This window comes from Geotrypetes seraphini, chromosome 2 (assembly GCF_902459505.1).
Source record: "Geotrypetes seraphini chromosome 2, aGeoSer1.1, whole genome shotgun sequence".
In the NCBI taxonomy this organism is placed as follows: domain Eukaryota; kingdom Metazoa; phylum Chordata; class Amphibia; order Gymnophiona; family Dermophiidae; genus Geotrypetes; species Geotrypetes seraphini.
Window position 1 is genome coordinate 488163042 of NC_047085.1, and position 20069 is coordinate 488183110.

The window sequence follows — 20069 nt, forward strand, 5'->3', positions numbered from 1 at the left end:
AGTATGCCCACATTTAAAGAAAGACACTTTGGATCCATTAGTAATATCTATCACCCTGTATCTATGCTTCCTTTCTTGGCTAAGCTCACAGAAATTGTTGCTGATCAATTACTTGCCCATATAGAAGTGTCTTGCATTCCTGTCAATCAGGGTTTCGTATTGGTCACAGCACTGGAACAATTTTGTCATCATTACTAAGTGAAATTCAATATAATGCTGAGCTCTTTTAGTATGTTCTTTTAGTATGCTCTTTTAGTATGCTCTTTTAGTATCTTCAGATCTATCTTCAGCGCTTGATTTGATCAATCACTCAATCACGTTAAAGAGATTGTCTTCGATTGGAATTTCAGGTAAGGCCCTTGATTGGTTAGATTTAATTTCTTTCAGTCTCTAATTTCAAGGTGTCTAGGGATGGGGCTTTTTCATTTTCTTGTCCTCTTTTTTCGTGGGGTTCCATAGGGATCAGTTCGTTCACCAGTTTTGTTTAATATTTTTCAGAGTCCTCTTGCTTTCTTAATAAACTCATTAGGGATTTCATGCTACGTTTATGTTAGTCACTTATGTTAATCTGTTTCAAGTAGATTTATCTATTCTGCATAATTATCTTGGCAAATCGGCACACTAGTTAAAGAAAAATCATTTGATTTTGAATGCATTAAAAACTGGTTGTATGTTCCCGTTACAGTTGCTAATAAAGATACTTCAAAAAACAAACAAACCAAAAAACAAAAACTGGTTATGTTGGGCATCAGATCACATTCCTATTCCTCAGATCTCTCCAATCTTGTTGGGTACTCAATAAACCCCTACCAGTAGCGTAGTGAGATAAAGAGGTGCCTGGGGTGCCCTCTGTGTCCTCCTCTTGCACCCCCCTGCTCCTTCCCCACCCACACAACCCACTTGTGCCCTCCCTTCCCCCAGTACCTCTTTAAATCTTCACCAGCACAAACAGCAACTTCTCTGGCCTGCTGCTTGTGCCGGCATTGGCTTTCCCTCCGATGCCACTTCCTGGACCCGCAACCAGGAAGTGATTTAAGAGGGGAGTCAGGCTAGTTGCATGTTTAATTTGGGTCTTTATAGAATCACGCTTAGCATGCTTCCCTCTTTTTGGGTGCCACATTTTTATAGAATTGGAAGGTATATACATTTTTATGGTTTATGGAAAAAACCCTCTAATATCTAGGTCAAATTCCTTTTGAAGTTGCTGGAATGGTTTCATTTTACATTGGAGATAGATCTGACTGAAGGAACAAATCTCCCTAATCTGTTGCACGCTAATTTGCACTTTAAAATTTTGGGTTACTCATAGGGTATGGGTAATACATTTGATATACCTGTGGCACAATCAAAGCTATTTAGATATCGTATGCAAATACATTTGGGCTTTCTCAAGACAGAGGGAGCGTCCTGAAGGTGTGCATAGTCTTTTTTTTTCTTCTTGCGAGCAAAGGTGCTAGTTTGGGATCTAAAGTGGTAGTTTGGAGGCCATATAGGTTGGTACAATGTTGTGAAAGACTTTGTAGGCCATTACTAGGCCTTTGAATACATATCGTTTGTTGATAGGTAACCAGTGTGCTGCACACAGTGCTGGGGCGAATATGTCAAGGTCTTTTAGGAGGCAGATGGCAGCATTTTGCACACGTTGTAGTTGATGAAGCTTTTTTAAAGCAAGACCATTTAGTAGTAGTCCATGCAGGAGAGGCCCCTTAGCCTCCTTTCTAAAACATATGCAGGAATGGATGTGTATGTCTGTCGCAAGATTGTTGGCGGTATATAAAAATAAAGTTATTATTATTATTATTATTATGTGCCAGTTCAGTACATAACTTCCTGTTCACGAGCAGTCCCTTCCTACAGTCATTCATTACAAAAGTCAGTCTCACTTCAAAAATTTCTGTTGATAATTTAATAAAAACTGTTTTTGTTGATTCTCCGTTAACATGGCTTTTTATAGTATTACAATATATACTTCTAGCTACTTATACCCTTCTCACATACTACTAAACTACTGAAAATTATAAAATTGTGCTACTAAACCTGATGTACTTTAATGGCATGAGGCACGCTGAAAAACTGCAATTTGAGACCATAAACCTCCCTCATATAATATAATAAAACCCTTACCCGTGCATGCGTAGTTGAAACGACATGATCCCTGCCGCCGTGATTTCTGCTTCTGTGGCAGTGTTCTATGTGCAGCATGTGCGCTGCAGTGGGGTCTGTGGCGGTTTGATTTGCGACGCGTAAGATGATCCTGCAGTGCCGATTTTACCCATTGCCGACATCGTGTGAGACCTGGGAGGGGGGGAAGAGAAACGCTACTGATGGCTGGCCTATTACAGGACAGGGGGAGCAGGGAAGGGGTGCTGCTGGACGGGGGTGGGAGGTAAAAGGGCTACTGCAAGACAGGGAGAACGGAAAGGGTGCTGCTGGACAAGGGGGAGGTAAAAGGAAGGGAGAAGGGCTGATGCAGGACGGGGGTAGGCAAGGGGTGGGTGCACAGAGAAGGGGGGAATGCTGCTGCAGCTGCACAGGGAAGGGGGGAATCCTGCTGCTGCACAGGGAAATGAGGGGAATGCTGCTGCTGCACATGGAAGGGGGAATGCTACTGCTGCACAGGGAAGTGGGGGGGGGGAATGCTGCTGCTGCACAGGGACATGGGAGGGGGGAGGGAAAGGGGGCCAGGGAGCAATCTTGGTTTGCTTTGGGGGGGGGGAGACAGAAGGGGGCCATGGAGAGAGATAGATAGACAGGCAGGCAGCGCACGAGAACGAAAGACAGACAGACACAAAAAGACAGCGGGCAGGGAGAGAGACAGAAAGAAAGACAGACAGACAGGGGGCCAGAGAGAGAGATAGAGAGAAAGAAAGAGACAGACAGACAAAGGGGGCCAGGGAGAGAAACAAGACAGAAAGAAAGACAGACAGAGGAAGGGAGAGAGATATATATTCTAGCACCCGTTAATGTAACGGGCTTAAACACTAGTTAATTGAATATAAGTGGATGGACAGAGTTTTTTCCATCACAATCTACAAATCTTGAAAATACTGTCCAGAATAAACTAGCTGACACTTTTTGAAGATTCCAAATAGTACACTCACATTCTCTTTCTTCCTTGGCACTGTCCCGTTCCCTCATCCTATCTTCAGTGCCGACTGTGCTTTGAGAACACGCAGTCCACTTGTTCCAATGGCTTTCTGCCCATTGGCGCAGTGGTTAGAACTACAACCTCAGGTTGTGGGTTCAAATCCCATGCTGCTCCCTGTGACCCTGGGCTGCTCCCTGTGATCCCTAACTGCCCCAGGTAGATTAGATAGAGTGGGAGCCCACCAGAACAAATAGGGAAAAATGTTTGAGTACCTGCATGTAAACCACTTAGGGTATAAATAGTATATAAATACATAAATAAAGCCTGTTCTGCTCTATTGCATCCACTAGTAGCAATGAAGCAGTTGTGTTTCTTGGAGTCATGTGATGAGCATGGTGCAAATGGGTTCAATTCGCACTGTAGCACCTTGTGACCCTGGATAAGTCACTTTACCCACATACAAAACTTAGAATGTGAGCCCATTAGTGTCAGAGAAAGTACCTCCACCAAAGTGTAAACCACTTTGGTTGTACCACAGAAAGGCAGTACTGTATATCAAATTCTCTACCCTTTACATCACGCCTGCACAACTCCGGTCCTCGAGGGCCGAATCCAGTTGGGTTTTCGGGATTTCCCCAATGAATATGCATTGAAAGCAGTGCATGCAAATAGAAATCATGCATGTTCATTGGGGAAATCCTGAAAACCTGGCCTGGCGAGGGCCGAAGTTGTGCAGGACTGCTTTACATATTCAACCCTCCCATTACCAATGGGTAGCAAACACCGACACCTGAAGGTATTACGTATGTAAATTGTTTTAAGTTCCACAAATTACTTAATAGGATTCAGAGCTATCTATAATGACAATGCTTTTACCAGACAACCATTTATTTATATGGCTAGTAAAACTTGGTTAAATGAGGGTGAGAGTTACAGTCATATTTTAAAAATGCAATCTTACAATCCACATTTATTAATGAATTCCTTGCTTCTTGCCCATAATATGAAGAAAGAAAATTTATGTCACTGGTGATACAATTTACTCAAATGAAATGATTTATATTTGGACAAAACAACTGGCAAGAAAAATGTAAATTAATTTTAGATAGTATTAGGTATGCATAATCATACGTCTTATTGCTCAATATTTCTTGAGCATTCCAGAATTCTTCATTTTGGTATAAATCTTATGCAGAAGATTTTACATTTTAATAGAATGCAAAATAAATTGTAATTAACCATAGTAACTTTGATAATTACTACTTATAGGTCTGCATCCGGTCCCGAGATTCAGCCATTAGAGACTTGTAGGAAATAACCAAAGACGGTTTAGAATTTTTAAGAAAAATAACAGGACAGCATTTAAGATTCCCTAGCCCAGTGGTTCCCAACTTGGGGGGTCCATGAATCTCTGGGGCTCTATGAGACTATTACAGATCATTGCAGGACACAGAAAAGAACCAAAACACTTTTTTTCATGCTACTATAATTCATGCAAACAGAATACAGAGGTTGCCATGGAGGCAGAATCAAAATCTATAAAATCTTATACCACTGGTAATATAAACCAATGATTCCAAAAGAACCTGGATGAAATGTCACAAGTAAATGCACGAGTATTATGTTAACATAATATAATCAAACCAGGTGTGAAACTCACCTATGCTACAGCTTCATCTAGTTTTGCCGTTATTAAGATGACTACTTGGAGGGGTATTTTTGATAGGATGTGTAAGTCCGACTTTCGATGTTTCCCGCAAAACGTCCAAAATTGGATTTCCAGAAGGGACCATTTTCAAAAATGCTGGACATCCAATATATATATATTTTTTTAAATCATCTAGTTGGACATATTGGCCACCAGGATGTCCAAACTCAGAACGTCAAACTTTAAAATTCCACATTTTTGACCACAATACCTTCCAATTTGAAAACGTCCAAATGAAGACCATTTGGACATGGGAGGGGCCAGCTTTCCAATGGACATGCCAACAGAACATTGAGCCACATTAGAAGGCACTGCCAGAAGTACATCTCACCATAACCCCTTTATGATGTATGGTGTCCATCACCCCAAAAGCTCTTAGGGTTGCAGGTAGCATCTATACGCCAGTATAGTAGGGTTTTGATGGGCTCGCACTTTCCAACATGAATAGCTTATGGGTCTAGCTCCTCCCTCTCTATGGTTCACTAACCCACACACCTACTTAAGACACTTGTGTGATATTCTGCTAGCCTTTCCCATACCAAGTGATGCTTTCTAGAGCTCGTTATGTACTGTTTCATTCTTTATTTTTTTGGAGGGAGGGGAGTCAGTGACCACTGGAGGAGTGTATAAGGCTCATTACTCAATTCCTCAGTTGTCACTTGGTCAGTTTGGGTACCCTTTTAGCACTTAGATGCTTCTCAAACAGGCAGGGCCGGATTTAGATGAAAAGAGGCCCTAGGTTATTCCCTTTCACCTCCCATTTTTAAGTTTGTAAATTACATGAGAGATAATAAAATACATCATTACTGTGATATATATCAATATGTTAAATGAAACATGTTGTTATTGGTACTAACCTTTAAAAAAAAAATGTGACACGGATAATAAATTAAAAAAAGTCGAGAACACTTATTTGGACATTTATTCACAGCACCATATGTAGTACTTGTAACAATAACTACTCAAACGTAACACACAACATTGCCCCTTCCTATGTCCATTGTGCCCCCAGTGCGTCCTTCCTCACCTCACCCCCCCTCTGATGCCCGCCTGCCTCCCATCTCCCTTCTATTTAACACCCCCCATGCCATCCTGCCTGCCTGCCTTCCATTAAACTCCCCCACCCCCCCTCCGATGCCAGCCTTCCTGCCTCCCATCCCCCTTCCACTGAACCCCCCCCCCCCCGATGCCAGTCTGGGCCGCCCTGTGCTGACGGATCCACGTTTTGCCTCTCTCCCCGCGGGGCTGGGCTTTGCCCAACTGTTTCTGGACTGACGTCTTTCCCTTCCCGATCCTCCTCCCAGGGCGAGAAAAAGAAAGGGAGAAGCCGAGTCAGCGCCCAGTTGCGGCCGGAGTCGGTTCCGATCCCAAAGCGTAGAATTTCTCCTTATTTTCGGTTCAGTGTTTTAGTGTTCACTGTTTTTAGAATAGTGTAATTTTAATTTTGCTAACAATTTGAATGTAGGCCCCTCTTGATCTTGAGGCCCTAGGCTGAAGCCTAGTTAGCCTATAGGAAAATCCGTCCCTGCAAACAGGTCTGGTTGAAAATGTTTAAGTCATCTTGGATGTCCTGGGAAAGGTTCGATTATAGCTGCAGGATATTTAAGTCTAAGCCCATCCAAAGCCTGCCCATGGCACACCTACCAACACACCCATTCCTACTTTGGGTGCAAAGCGGGTAATAAGTCACGCTAGACGTCCAGAACATTGGTTCTGAAAATGCCCACTTGGACGTTTTGACTAGTAAGACTCCAAGTGCCAGTTTAAGCTGTTTTGGGGACATGAGCCCCTTAGTTTCTTTTTCAACAGAAAATCTTCACTGCTTCAAAACATTTATAGGCTCGGTGCTCAATCATAATGAGGGTAATACTATAATCTCTTAACATGCTAGAATTACTGGAACACGTTTCATGGATACAATTATTGTACTTATCTGACTTTTGTCGATTGCAGCAATTATGTCTCATAAGCTAAATGTCCCTTAAAGTGCCCGACACCATGGATTTTGCCTTAGTAGCTGCCTCAGGGACCCGGGTGAGCCGTATAACTTGTCTCATTAAAAAAAAGTACATTGTCTTCAAAAAAATGATTTGTGTGTGCTGTATTGAAGTATTTCTCCAACATGGCGCGACTGCATTCTCTGGCTCCACAGTCGAAGGTTTCTCCACTTTTACATATGTTCATTTGATCACGTTTGATTAACATAATTCATTTACTTGTGACTATTTCCCCCCTGGTTCTTTTGGAATCATGGAGGTAGAATCTGCATTGGCTAAATGAGAGATTTCGGCATCAGTGAAGTAGCAGCAGCCCTGGGTGGAATCGGAGATGGCTGCGTTGGTCAGGAGCGATTACGGGGTGGTGGGTGTCGGAGAGAGCTATGGAGGGTGGAAACTGGAGGCAGGAGCACAGGGGCCAATACCAGAGCAACATGAATAATTGAGAATACAGAGAGATACTAATACAGTAGTGATGAAGGATTGACAAGGGATGGGGGTGGGGGAGGGGGGGACTGGTAGGGCCTGACTAGAGAAGGAAAGGAAAGGGAAAAGAGATAAAGAGGGCTAGTGGGAACAGGTTTAGCACTGAGTGGAAGGGGGTCTGGAAAAAGTGAGGGGGATGAATTAAGGTTGAAATTCTGTAAGTTAACACAACCTCTGCTTTCTGCTACATTCTACTACAAGGTTACATTAAAATTTAGCATTCTATACTTGTGTAGGTGTACATGCATGTGCATATATGCTCCTAATATAGCCTTCTGGCTCAAATTCTTTCAAAATACCCCACACTTCTCCGTCCCCTCCCCCGCACAAATGGCTTCACAAAACTAATGGTACAATTCTAGGATATTACAGCTAGAACTGTACTGTAAACATTGCCTTATGTTTTAAAAGCAGCTCCCCCATGTCTTTGCTTAGGCTCAAACTACAGCAGTTTTCTCATTCTACGATTCTGTTTGTCGATGTTCAGGGTTGCCCGTTCCGTGGCTGTTCCGATGGCATCCAGGGCCTCATCCTGCCTTTCCAGTTCTGTCTCTGCTTCCAAGGCGAGGCACTTCAGCTTCATCAGAATCTAACAAAGAAACACAATAAATGCCATTAGTATGAATGTGGGCTCTTAGGCTTAAAAGACTGCGCCAGAAATTAATTAATTTGTTTTCTATCCGGGCATCCCCAAAGAGCTCAGAACATGCATAATATACAGTTTAACAGGTTACAATTTGCACTAGATTTGCCATAATTTGAGGACAAGTTACGATACAAGTTTTTATCCTAACTTGACACATACTAGGGGTCTAACATAACTAGTCTTTAAGCCCTAAGTCTTTAAGGACCTTCTTGAGGACTCTGACCCGGGATTCCTATGTATCACAGAATCCTGGATCACGAAAGATGACATATTTACACAAAATGAACTTTGCTCCCACGGCTACCAAGGTCTGTTCTCTCCCAGAACTAACCGTATAGGAGGCGGTCTGGCACTAATTTACAAATCTTTATTTGATGTCCAGCTCATCGAAAAGAGCTGCCACACCTCTCTAGAATACATGTTGGCTTCGGTCAACGACGAATTCCAACCCCACCCACTGGGTATCCTACTTCTTTATCGCCCACCTACCCCTTGGAACAAATCCTCTGATCTCGTACTCGAAACCATATCAAACGCCTTCCTCAAATTTCAAAGGCTCTTGATCATCGGGGACATCAATCTCCACCTCGACGACAATACCAACAAGGATACGATCGAACTGAAGAGCTTCCTCGCCTCTCTCGGTTTTTCACCCCCTTCACCATCCCCATCCCATGAAAAGGGTCACACTCTAGACCTTATTACTTTCCTTGATCTTACCGCTTACAAAACCTCTGTCGGTGACACCCGCTGAGGACCTTCCTTGGGACCTTCTCCATCCCCATTTTCATGCCACATCTCGGGGCTACTCCCCCCCTCCTCTAATTTCATCACCTTTCGCAAAAAAATTTCAAGCGACCTGTTCTGGATAAAATTTCTCAAACAACTCTCCTCCGCTCCTAAACCTGCAGACCCTGAATCCAACTGACATAACTGGACCGCCCTCTCCGAATCCACCTACCACTCCCTCGCCCCCCTTTCCACCAAATCCATCTCTTATCCTCGCAAAGCCCCCTGGTACCTCCCTTATCATAGAGAACTAAAGCAGAAATGTCGAGCCCTGGAGCGCAAATGGAAAAAATCTAACTCCCCTACAGACAAACAATCCTGGAGAGCCAACATTAAGCACTATAATTCTACATTAAAAAAAGCAAGAAAGAACTTCTATGGCGAGAAAATCTCCAGATCCAATAACCAGAGTAGTACACTTTTCAAAATCTGGCACTCTCTAACCTCCAAAAAAGACTCCACCTCTTTCCCCCCCTCTCCCTCAGCCGATGTTCTGTCAAATTTCTTCAATGATAAGGTCACTACCTTACGTTGCTCCTTCCCACCTGCAGTCTCCTACAACTCCCTGGTGCTCACTGACCCCCAACCCTACTCTACCGGCCTCCAGCGCTATCCCAGCCGACAGACTCTGGGCTGCTTTCGACCAAGTTTCTGATTCCATCATCCTCAAACTCTGTCTCAAAATGAAATCCTGCAATTGTTCTTTAGACCCTTTCTCCTCCTACCTCTACGAGGAAATACCCACTCAAGCCATCTCTTCCATTACCAAACTCCTAAACTCTGCTCTACATTCGGGCCTTTTCTCCCCAGAAATGGGCCATATCGCCTTAACCCCCCTATTGAAAAACCTGACCTCGACGTTTCCACTCCATCCAGCTATCGCCCAATAGCAAATATCCCTCTCCTAACCAAGATGCTCGAGTCCATCATATCGACTAAACTCTCATCCTACCTAGAGAAATTCTCCATCCTCTTACCCTACCAATACGGCTTTCGTCCCAATTTCAGCACCGAATCCCTACTGACCTCCCTAATCTCCAAGGTCCAACAACTTCACTCCCACAACAAGTTCGCTGTCCTCTTGCAATTTGACCTCTCTGCCGCTTTCGACGTTGTTCATCACGACATTCTACTTTACCAACTTTCCGAGATTGGCATCACCTCCACTGTCCTTGAATGGTTCTCAAAATTCCTTCGTTCCCGCTCCTACATTGTCAACATGAATGGTACCTCTTCCTCCCCCTGGACACCAATCTGTGGAGTCCCGCAAAGTTCACCTCTTTCTCCTATCCTCTTCAACATTTATATGTCCTCCCTAAAACTCCTCCATCTATCCCCCCTTGAAACAATTTACACCTATGCTGATGACATCCTTGTCCTTCTCGAGACCAACTCGAACCTCACTGATCTCCCATTGAACATATCCTCCTGTATCTCAAACCTCCAATCTTGGGCCCACACCGTCCAAATGAAATTGAATGAATCCAAGACAAAACTACTTTGGCTTGGCCCAAAATTAGCTCAGCTACCCCCCTCAATCCCACTGCCTTCCAGCTCCTCTCTGCAGCTCGAATTCTCCAGCAAGGTCCTGGGCGTTATCATTGATTCAACTCTGTCCTTCAACGACCACCTCAACTCACTGGTAAAAAAATGCTATTTCAGCCTTCACATGCTGAGGTCAGTAAGATCCTGTTTCCATCAAAAACATTTTGCCGTTCTCGTCCAATCCATCATCCTCTCCAGACTGGACTATTGCAATTCCATCTTCATATGCCTAATGAAGAAAAACCTCCACAGGCTCCAGCGGATCCAAAATGCCGCGGCCAAGCTTATCTTTGCCAAAAGTAAATTCGATCACGTCTCTCCACTCCTTTCCAAGCTTCACTGGCTTCCGATAACTTCCAGAGACCACTTCAAATGCATCAGCCTAACCTTCAAGATCCTCCACAGCATCCTTCCTCCATTAATTCCACTTTCCTGGAATTCCTCGAATCTTAGTACCTCCAGACCTACCCAAAAATCGAAACTATCCTTCCCCTCACTAAAAGGCATTTCCCACCCAGGAAAACTGGGGACTTCCCTCCTCTTCAGATTCACCGAGCTCTGGAATAACCTCACCTCCCCCCTTCGGAACCTGAGTGCTCTCCAACCCTTCCGCAAACATCTGAAAACCTGGCTTTTCTCTAAAATCTAACTTCTCCCTCCTCTCTGACATCCTAGCTCTCTAACATTCTTCTTCCCTCCAATCTTCATCTAACCCTCTCCCTGGAGTTCCCTTCTTATTACAATCCCTGTAAACCGTGCCGAGCTCCACGACCATGGAGATGGCGCGGTATAAAAACCTAAGGTTTAGTTTAGTTTAATTTAACGGGTGCTAGAATAGATGTGTGTGTGTGTCTCTGTCTTTCTTTCTCTCTCTCTCTCTCCTTGGTCGCTGTCTGTCTGTCTTTCTTTCTTTCTGTCTCTTTCTCTCTCTCCTTGGTCGCTGTCTGTCTGTCTCTCTCTTTCATAGGCCGCTGTCTGTCTTTCTTCCTGTCTCTCTCTCTCCTTGGTCGCTGTCTGTCTGTCTGTCTTTCTTTCTTTCTGTCTCTCTCTCTCCTTGGCCGCTGTCTTTCTTTCTTTCTGTCTCTCTCTCTCCTTGGTCGCTGTCTGTCTTGTCTTTCTTTATTTCTGTCTCTCTCTTTCCTTGGCTGTCTACCACCACCTCTTGCCTACTCCCCCTGTCCAGCAGTAGCTCTTCTCCCTTCCTTTTACCTCCCCCCTGTCCAGCAGCACCTCTTCCCTGCTCCCTAATACCTTCTCCCAAACCGCCGTTCTTTCCATCCTTCCATCCCGGCTTCTTGGTCTCTTCTGGCCCACGGACACGAACCGCTGCCGCCACTGCTGCTCTTCGTTCGCATCTTTCAAAGCAGCCTGCTGAAGCGAACCTCACAGGCCGCTCTCCACCTCTCTTCCCTCTGACGCGATCCAGCCCCTCCTCTGACGTACGGGATCGCGTCAGAGGGAACATGCTACAGAGGTAGAGAGCGGCCTGCGAGTTTCGCTACAGCCGGCCGGCGATCCTCAGCAGGCTGCTTTGAAGAGGAGGGCAGATGCGAATGAAGAGCAGCAGCTGCGGCAACGGTTTGTTGTCTGGCGGGGGGGGTGGGGGGTGGGCTTAGAGTGAGTGAGGGCGGGAGGGGGGAATCGCAGGCATGCTCTCTGCGTCCGTGGTCGCCAAACTCCGCATGCAGTAGCGTTCTAATGGCATGGAGTTACAGATCATGGACACAGGGAATATGAAGTTTGAAGTGCGCATGCGCGCTTAGAGTTTTATTATTAGTGATATACAGTTTACTGGTTTCAATTTACCATAGCGATCCTTATAATGCAAGTTTTCCAGTACAAGTTTTATCCTAATTGACACACATAGACCGTTTACAGGTTGGATTTGCCATAGTTCCAGTGCAAGATTTTGCAAGTTTTCCTTATATGACATATACTGGGTTCTGGTACCAATATACATTTCTTTGTAATCCATCTGTCAGGGGAAGGGAGGTTAGGTGAAGAGGTATAATTTTATTGCATTCCTTAGTTTGAAAAGAAACGGCATTACTGGAAGTGCCATCATTACACAATGTACGAGTGAAAGAATACTGACTGGCTATTTTTAATAGGGTTGGACTGAAACTCTGGAACTCTTACCACATAATATGAGAATGGTTTGTACTACTGAGACATTAAAAAAAATTTTTTTTTTTTTAAAGAACTTAAAAAACTTTTCTGTTTCAGGAGGCTTTTGGTGTAGATTAATAATTGTCAAAATATTTTCAGGATGAAGGGCTTTATTGTTTTGTCATGGTTTTATTGTTGAGGCATACTTAATCGGCCAAGCATTTGCAGATTGTAGGGGCTGCAAATAAAGTTAGTTCTAGAATTTGGGGGGTCACCGATTAAGGCTGGCTTCAAGATGAAGGTAAGAAAGCACTTCTTTACAGAAAGTGATGAATGCATGCAGTAGCCACAAGTGTGTGTGTTGGGGGCAAGTTCCTGGAAGAAAAGTCCATAGTCTGTTATTGAGGAAGACATGCTTGCCCTGTTATCGGTAGCATGGAATGTGGCTACACTTTGGGGGTTGGGGAATCTTTTTGTTACTCTTTGAGATTCCGGAATCTTGCTATTCTTTAACATTGAATGGAATGTTGCTACTCTTTGAGTTTTGGCCAGGTACTAGGGACCTGGATTGGCCACCCTGAGAACAGGCTGCTGGGCATGATGGACCATTGGTCTGACCCAGTAAGGCTATTCTTATATTCTTACATGAGCCAAGAATAGGACAATTAAGCCATTATAACATCACTGATGAGGTTGGCTCTGAGGCACTGTGGAATGAGGCATTATGACATCACAATCTCAGCTCTGGAATGTTGCTCTCAATGGGGTTCCGGAATCTTGTTATTCTTTGAGATGCTGAAATATTGCTACTCCTTGAGTTTTGACCAGGTACTAGGGAACTGGATTGGCCACCTTGAGAACAGGCTACTGGGCTTGATGGACCATTGGTCTGATCCAGTATGGCTATTCTTATGTTCTTAATGTATTGGACAAGCACAGAGCATCTTTAAGTTTAAGGGATACCCGGGAACAGCCAGAAAGGTGTCTGCGATATAAAAAAGGGAGGGAAAATAGTATACTTGTACGTAGTTATTGTCTTCCATTAGGTTATGTTTCTATGGATCATCTCTACTCAAACGTCTTATACCACCAATAGTTATTTTACAGCATTACTAGATGTACCCAATGGCAATACAGATTCAGTCACAATAAAGAAAATTCTATAAGCTGGTTCATAGAATACTAGCACTTACAGTATATGCATAACTGGTGACAACTGGCAAGTGCACATACAGGAAGTTCTACAAAAGAGCACACAACTTGCTCAGCGCACAAGTTGGCAGGTGGGTTTGCGTGTGGGTGAAGCATGGGCATGTCACCAATCAGTGGATGCAACTTACAGCTACACACACCACATGGCACACCTGCTTCCACTACTAGGGCACTGACCTCTTTGCAATACCGAAGATGAGAGGCCAAATTATTCCAACTGCCACCAATATTTCCCTGCCACAGTTTTAAGTCGGAATCTTGAGGCAATGAGAGACGAAGTGACTTGACCAACGGCACAAGCAATGTCTGCAGGATCTGAACGCATGCTTCCCTTTTAACAACTAGGCCATCTCCTGTCCTAGTTTTGTGCTCGTACACATAAAACTCCCCAGTTCTCGTTTTCAGACACCAAACTTTAGAAAAATTGTGGGGTTTTTTTGGGCAGGGGAAGCAGCTTTGGCTCAATTTCCAAGCTTTGCTGGGCTAAGAAAATTGAAGTCAGGATTCATAACCACTGGGAGAAAGGGAATTTTGACAACTGGATAATGGTAATCTGCAGTAGCCAAACTCAGGGCACCATCAGCCCAGTCAGCTGATTGCTGGGCACTGCAATGGGTAAATTGGAAAAATATTATATACCTAGGAAAAAAATTCTGGGTAGTTGAGAGTGAAAACACATGAGGCAACTTTCGAATTTTGAGCTGGAAAACTTTCGAATTTTGAGCTGGAAAATGAAAAGATTTGACAGAATGTGACAAAATTAAAAGAAACTGATAGAATGTGACAAAAAAAAATGTATATATTGTGGTAAAAATCTCAGTCAAAAACTCTCTTTTATATACCGTATTTGCCGGCGTATAAGACGACCCCCCAACTTTTACAGTTAAAATATAGAGTTTGTTATATACTCGCCGTATAAGACTACCCCTTCTTCCGATTCGCGACCCCCCCCCCCAAGCCGGCAAAAACAGCTTTGCACCGCAGGCCCAGCCGCCCAAGACGAGTCGGAGGCCCCTACCCGCCGCATCCTGCACGTGGGCAGACTCAGCACAAACGCTGCTGATGGCCCCAATCGACACGCTGACCTCCCCGCGCACGCTGACCATCTCCTCTCTGCCTGCACTTTCCCCGCGGCCCTCTTCGGCGACTCAGCAGGGGCAGCGATCAAGACAGGCTGCAAACGTCGGGACCTTCCCTCTCTGAGTCCCGCCTATTTTGTTTCAACTTCCTGTTTACGCATAGGCGAGACTCACAGAGGGAATGACCGCCTGTCTTGATCGCCCGAGGCTGGGAGGAATAGAAGATTTCTGCAAACACCATCGGGGCAGAAATTTTAACGGGTCCATCTCGCCGGTCCTGTGTGGACCGGCAGGAATTTTCTGCGGACCGGCACCGGTTGAAGAACTGTGATGTAAACAGTACCCGGCGTATAAGACGACCCCCGACTTTGGGGAGGATTTTAAGGTACTGAAAAGTCGTCTTATACGCCGGCAAATACGGTATTTATATTTATTGATATTTCAGATGAAGATACAAATAGAAAAAGAACCAAGTAATAATAATGTATACCATAACTTGAAATAATCCCAGCAAGTACTATTAATCCAGAAATATACACTTCTCCCTCTGTATTCGCTGTGATAGGGGATTAACAGAACCGCAAATACAGAAAAACTGCAAATAACTTTTTCATATGTTATCTGCTGTTTTCTATTAAAAACCGTTGTGAATATGGTGAAACTGCGAATAACATGGTGGGAGACCTGGCCTGTTCCTGAAGGAGAGGCAAAACACGGTGAAGAAAGTGCTGGGAATGGCGATTTTTCTCTGTAAATGCTTGGAATCAGCGATTTCTCTATGCAAGCTGATGTAATTTGGGGGGGGGGAAGAGCCAGCAATCTAATCTAATCTAATCTAAACCTTAGGTTTGTATACCGCATCATCTCTACATTCGTAAAGCTCGACACGGTTAACAAGAGTTAGGGTAGAAAGGAACTCCAGTGGAGGGAAGAGGCAAAATGAAGAGAAAATTTAGAGGACTAAAATAACCAGAGAGGGAGGAGGAGTTACATTTTTGAGAATAACCAGATTTTCAGATGTTTACGGAAGAGCTAAAACCGTGAATAATCGAAACCGCGAATGCTGAAACCGCAAATACAGAGGGAGAAGTGTAACTCTGACCATCAAAATATAAGTAATTTCCAATGCCATTTATAATAGCAACATGCCTACCATTGTTGGGTATGGGACTCAAACAAAACTTTAAAATGTCTAAAGACCCGCCTAAGGGCTAGATGCACTAAAGTCAGCGATTGTCGCTAAACCTGTTTTCACAGCTTTAGAGACAATCGCTATTACTGACCCGATTCACAAAACAGCTCACTGTATGTTTTTCCACTCGATTGCCCATTTTCTGATCTGACCATGCAAATTAGCTAAAACCCCATGCAAGGTAGCCAAGCAATTGATGCACCAACATTGCTTGGCTATACAAAAAAAAACAAAAAAACACCAGGGGTTTTAGCTGTTGGAAAAAACCAATTTTTTTTTTTTCCTTGAATGGCACAGATATTTTGCATAACACGCAGATATCTGTCCTATAAAAAAAATGCACCCCCTGCCTGCCAATGACAGCCCTCCCTCCCTGACAAACCAGCACAGTGAAATGGCCCTCCCTGTGCCAGTAAAAATGGCAAGAGGAATGCCCATTTCCTTCAGCCATGCCAACCCCCAAAACATAATTGGCTCCTGCCAATATAACTCCCTCCCCCCCCCCCGCGGCAGCAATAAGGCAGGAAGGATGCCCACTCCCTCCTTCCACTGATGCCAAACTCCTGTGCCAGATACCCCCACAAACATCCTCTACCCTCCCACTTCTCCCCCCCCCCCCAAAAAAAAAAAAAAGCAGAGGGATGTACACTTCCTCCTGCCACTGGAGGTCCTCCGCACCTTCTCAGTGACGCTTCCAAATGGCGGGGTTTTCCCTCCCTCGTGTATCATGTGATGCACAGGGAGGGGCCTAAGGCCTTGATTGGCTCAGACGCTTAAGGTGCCGCACCTTGGGAGGTGCCTTAGGCATCTCAGCCAATAAGGGCCTTAGGCTTCTCCCTCTGTATCCAGACATACAAGGGAGAGGTGTCTAAGCCAATCAGGCCTAATTTTGTCCAATTTAATTTTTTCAAACTTATTCTCAGAGTTTTATGCCCTCTTTTAATAAAGTGCACTAATCGATTAGCACGCGCTAAACGCTAGTCTATGGATACGTTAGCGTTTAGTGTGTGCTAATTCAATTAGTGCACCTTAGTAAAAGACATTGTGCTATTGTTTCTTGCAATAATGCAAGATCAGGATTGAGCTTTTAATACATAATCTATTTTTTTTACACTTGCTTGGGTTATTTAACCCTTTCACTTTGAAAGTAACACAATTAAGAGCCATATTTTATTAGACAAACTATTGTCAATTAGTACACAAGGAGATGTATTACTTACATTTATCTTTGCCAGTAACATATTCTCGATATGTGAAGTATGTCACACTGTTAAGAAATATCTGGTTAAGAAATAGGTGAGCATTGACACTGGAGAGCAGGGGGGGAAGGAGGGGTAGTTTTGGTTTGACTTTGTTGGATACTGTTGTCTCCGCAAAGAAACCACGTGGTAGACTTTCGCATCATGTTGGTATGCTGAATGTCAGTTGTTCGCACCTTGTTGTATTTTTTATAAAATAAATAAAATTAAATTTAAAAAAAGAAATAAGTGAGCATAACCTGAGATTATGAGTACAACATATTAATTGACCGCTAGAACTGAGTTAGGAAAGCCACAGGGCCAGAGTGAGAACATGTCCAACAGACCTGCCGGCGGTCTGGTTCCTCCCCTAGCACTGCTGAATATCAGCTAGTTATAAGTTGGAACATACCCCTGTCCCTGAAGAAAGCTTTTGAAATGTGTCAGAAGAGGTGGAGCGATTTTTGTAACAATAGCAACAGAAAATATAAGTAAATTGTATACTTCCCCCTCTGTATTCGCAGGGGTTAGGGGCAGAGCCAGTCCACGAATATGAAAAAAAAATGTGAATAATATTCAGGCTGGTTCTGCCCCTAACTAGAGAGCTGCATGGGAACGGGGACAACGGGAATCCCGCGGGTTCCCCCTTCAGGTCACAGGGATCCCATGGGGATGCCCCCTGGGGTCGCGGGGATCCCGTGGGGACGCCCCCTAGGGTCGGTGGGGATCCCGTGGGGATGCCTGCTAGGGTCGCGGGGATCTTGCGGGGTTCCGATGCACTCGAGCCGCGAGGCTCGTCTTCTTTTCCCTACCTGCCCTGCCACAGCACACAGCCGAATGGAAGTCTTCCACGATGTCAGCGCTGACGTCGGAGGGAGGGCTTAAGCAAAGCCCTCCCTCCCTCCGATGTCAGCGCTGCATCGGGAAGACTTCCGGTTGGCTGTGTGCTGCGGCAGGGCAGGTAGGGGAAATTCAAGGAAGGGGCGGACCGCCCCGGGGCAGCCTTAGGGGGGTGCGGAGCAGGCCAGATCCCCTTACCTTCGTGGCGCTTTCCCCCCACCGACCAACAACAGGCCCGATCCGACAAACCTCCCTGCCCTGTAGCCGCGAATCTAAATTACCTTCTTACAGCAGCTGGATTCAGGGCAGGGAGGTTTGTTGGACCGGGCCTGTTCTGTTGTCGGGCGGGCGGGGAAGCGCCACAAAGGTAAGGGGCAGGGAAGGAGAAAGGGAGGAAAGGTGGAGTGGAGAGGAAAAGACGCTTAAGGGAAATGGGTAAAACTGAGGGGGGAGAAGGACGCTGAAAGCACTGGGGAAGACAGAGGGGGGAGAAGGACGCTGAAAGCACATGGAGAAGACAAAGGGGTGGAGAAGGACGCTGAAAGGACATGGGGAAGACGGGGGGAGAAGGATGCTGAAAGGACATGGGGAAGACGGGGGGGAGAAGGATGCTGAAAGGACATGGGGAAGACAGAGCGGGAGAAGGATACTGAAAGCACATGGGGAAGACAGAGAGAGGAGAAGGACGCTGACAGGACATGGGGAAGATGGGGGGGGGAGAAGGACGCTGAAAGGAAATGGGGAAGAGAGAGTGGGGCGAAGACGCTGGCAGGGAAAAAGACAGAGATGCCAGACTATGGGGGGAGCGGAGGGAAGAGGGTGCCAGGCCAATTTGGAAGGAGGGAGAAAGGGAGAGGCACAGTAACAGAGCAAATGGAAGACGCAGAGAGAAGAGAGATAGTGGATGGAAGGAACTGAATGAGAACATGAGGAAAGCAGAAACCAGGTAATAAAGGTAGGAAAAAAATTCTATTTCTTTTTTTTTTTTTTTTGCTTCAGGATAAAGTAGTATATTAGTTGTGTTGATAAAAATTTATAAACATTAGAGGCTCTGGTAGAAACCCGTTTACAAAGTATGTATTCTTCCCAATTAATATTTCCAAATTAATAAAGTCTCTTTGCTTATTTGTAAATGGGTTTCTACCAGAGCCTTTAATTCAGTAGCATAATTAAATGAAATAACTATTTCTGAAGTTTATAGGGACGGGCGAGGACGGAGGGGATTCCTCGCGGGGACGGGTGGGGACGGAAGGGATTCCTCGCGGAGACGGGTGGGGATGGAGGGATTCCTCACGGGGACGGGTGGGATTTCTGTCCCCGCGCAACTCTCTACCCCTAACCCCCGCTTCTCCCGGCTATTTTAAGCCCTGAAAGCCCCCCCTTAAGCCTTACCTGGTGGTCTAGCAGGTTTTCGTGGCAGGAGCGATCTTCCCAGCTCCTGCCCCGAAAACCCGCTAGACCACTAGGTAAGGCTTAAGGAGGGGTGGGGGGGGCTTACAGGGCTTAAAATAGCTTGAAAAATTAAAATGTATTTTTTGATTTAAAACCGCGAACAAGCGAATCCATAGATACGGAATTCGCGAATACTGAGGGGGAAGTGTATTCAAATCACAATAAGATGGTTTTCTAAATAATAATATGCTACTGATAATTTTGAAATATAAAAATACAAAAGATAAAAAGAAAAAGAATTTAAAGAACCGCCAATGACATTTCTGCAATTATATTACATATGTTACGATTTGTAGACTCTCCGATATCTACAATTCCTTGCTGATTATCCCTTTTACACACACTATCAATATTTCTAAATGATTGATTATGGTACCCTCTCCTCCCTCTCCAGGTTTAACTGTTAATTTTCACAGAGTACCCGTGTGTGAATGCATAATATGCTTATACTTTTCTGTAAACATTACCTATATATCAATGTATTTATGCACTGTCGTATGCCGTATCTGTATTTCCTGTTCTGTTGAAAAAATTTTCAATGAAAATATTTGAAATCAAAGAATTTAAAGGACCTGTGACGATGTCTGCTTGTGCATTTTATGCTACCGCATGGCATTCTGAGGCTTGAAGAAAGTTAGATTCTATAGTTCCAAGATGATAAGTTTCAATTTATGAATCTTGAGTTTTT

At 44.6% G+C, this 20069-nt stretch overlaps 1 protein-coding gene across 1 annotated transcript in view; it reads right to left on the minus strand.

The window, feature by feature from the left end:
- Nucleotides 1-6011: 6011 nt before the first annotated feature.
- Nucleotides 6012-20069, minus strand: part of SNAP47 (synaptosome associated protein 47) — a 61735-nt gene continuing 47677 nt past the window's right edge. Inside the window, exon 6 of the mRNA XM_033931837.1 lies at nucleotides 6012-7868. Within this exon, the coding sequence (XP_033787728.1) occupies nucleotides 7722-7868 (147 nt within the window). The 3' untranslated portion in view covers nucleotides 6012-7721. The remainder of the gene's footprint in view (nucleotides 7869-20069) is intronic.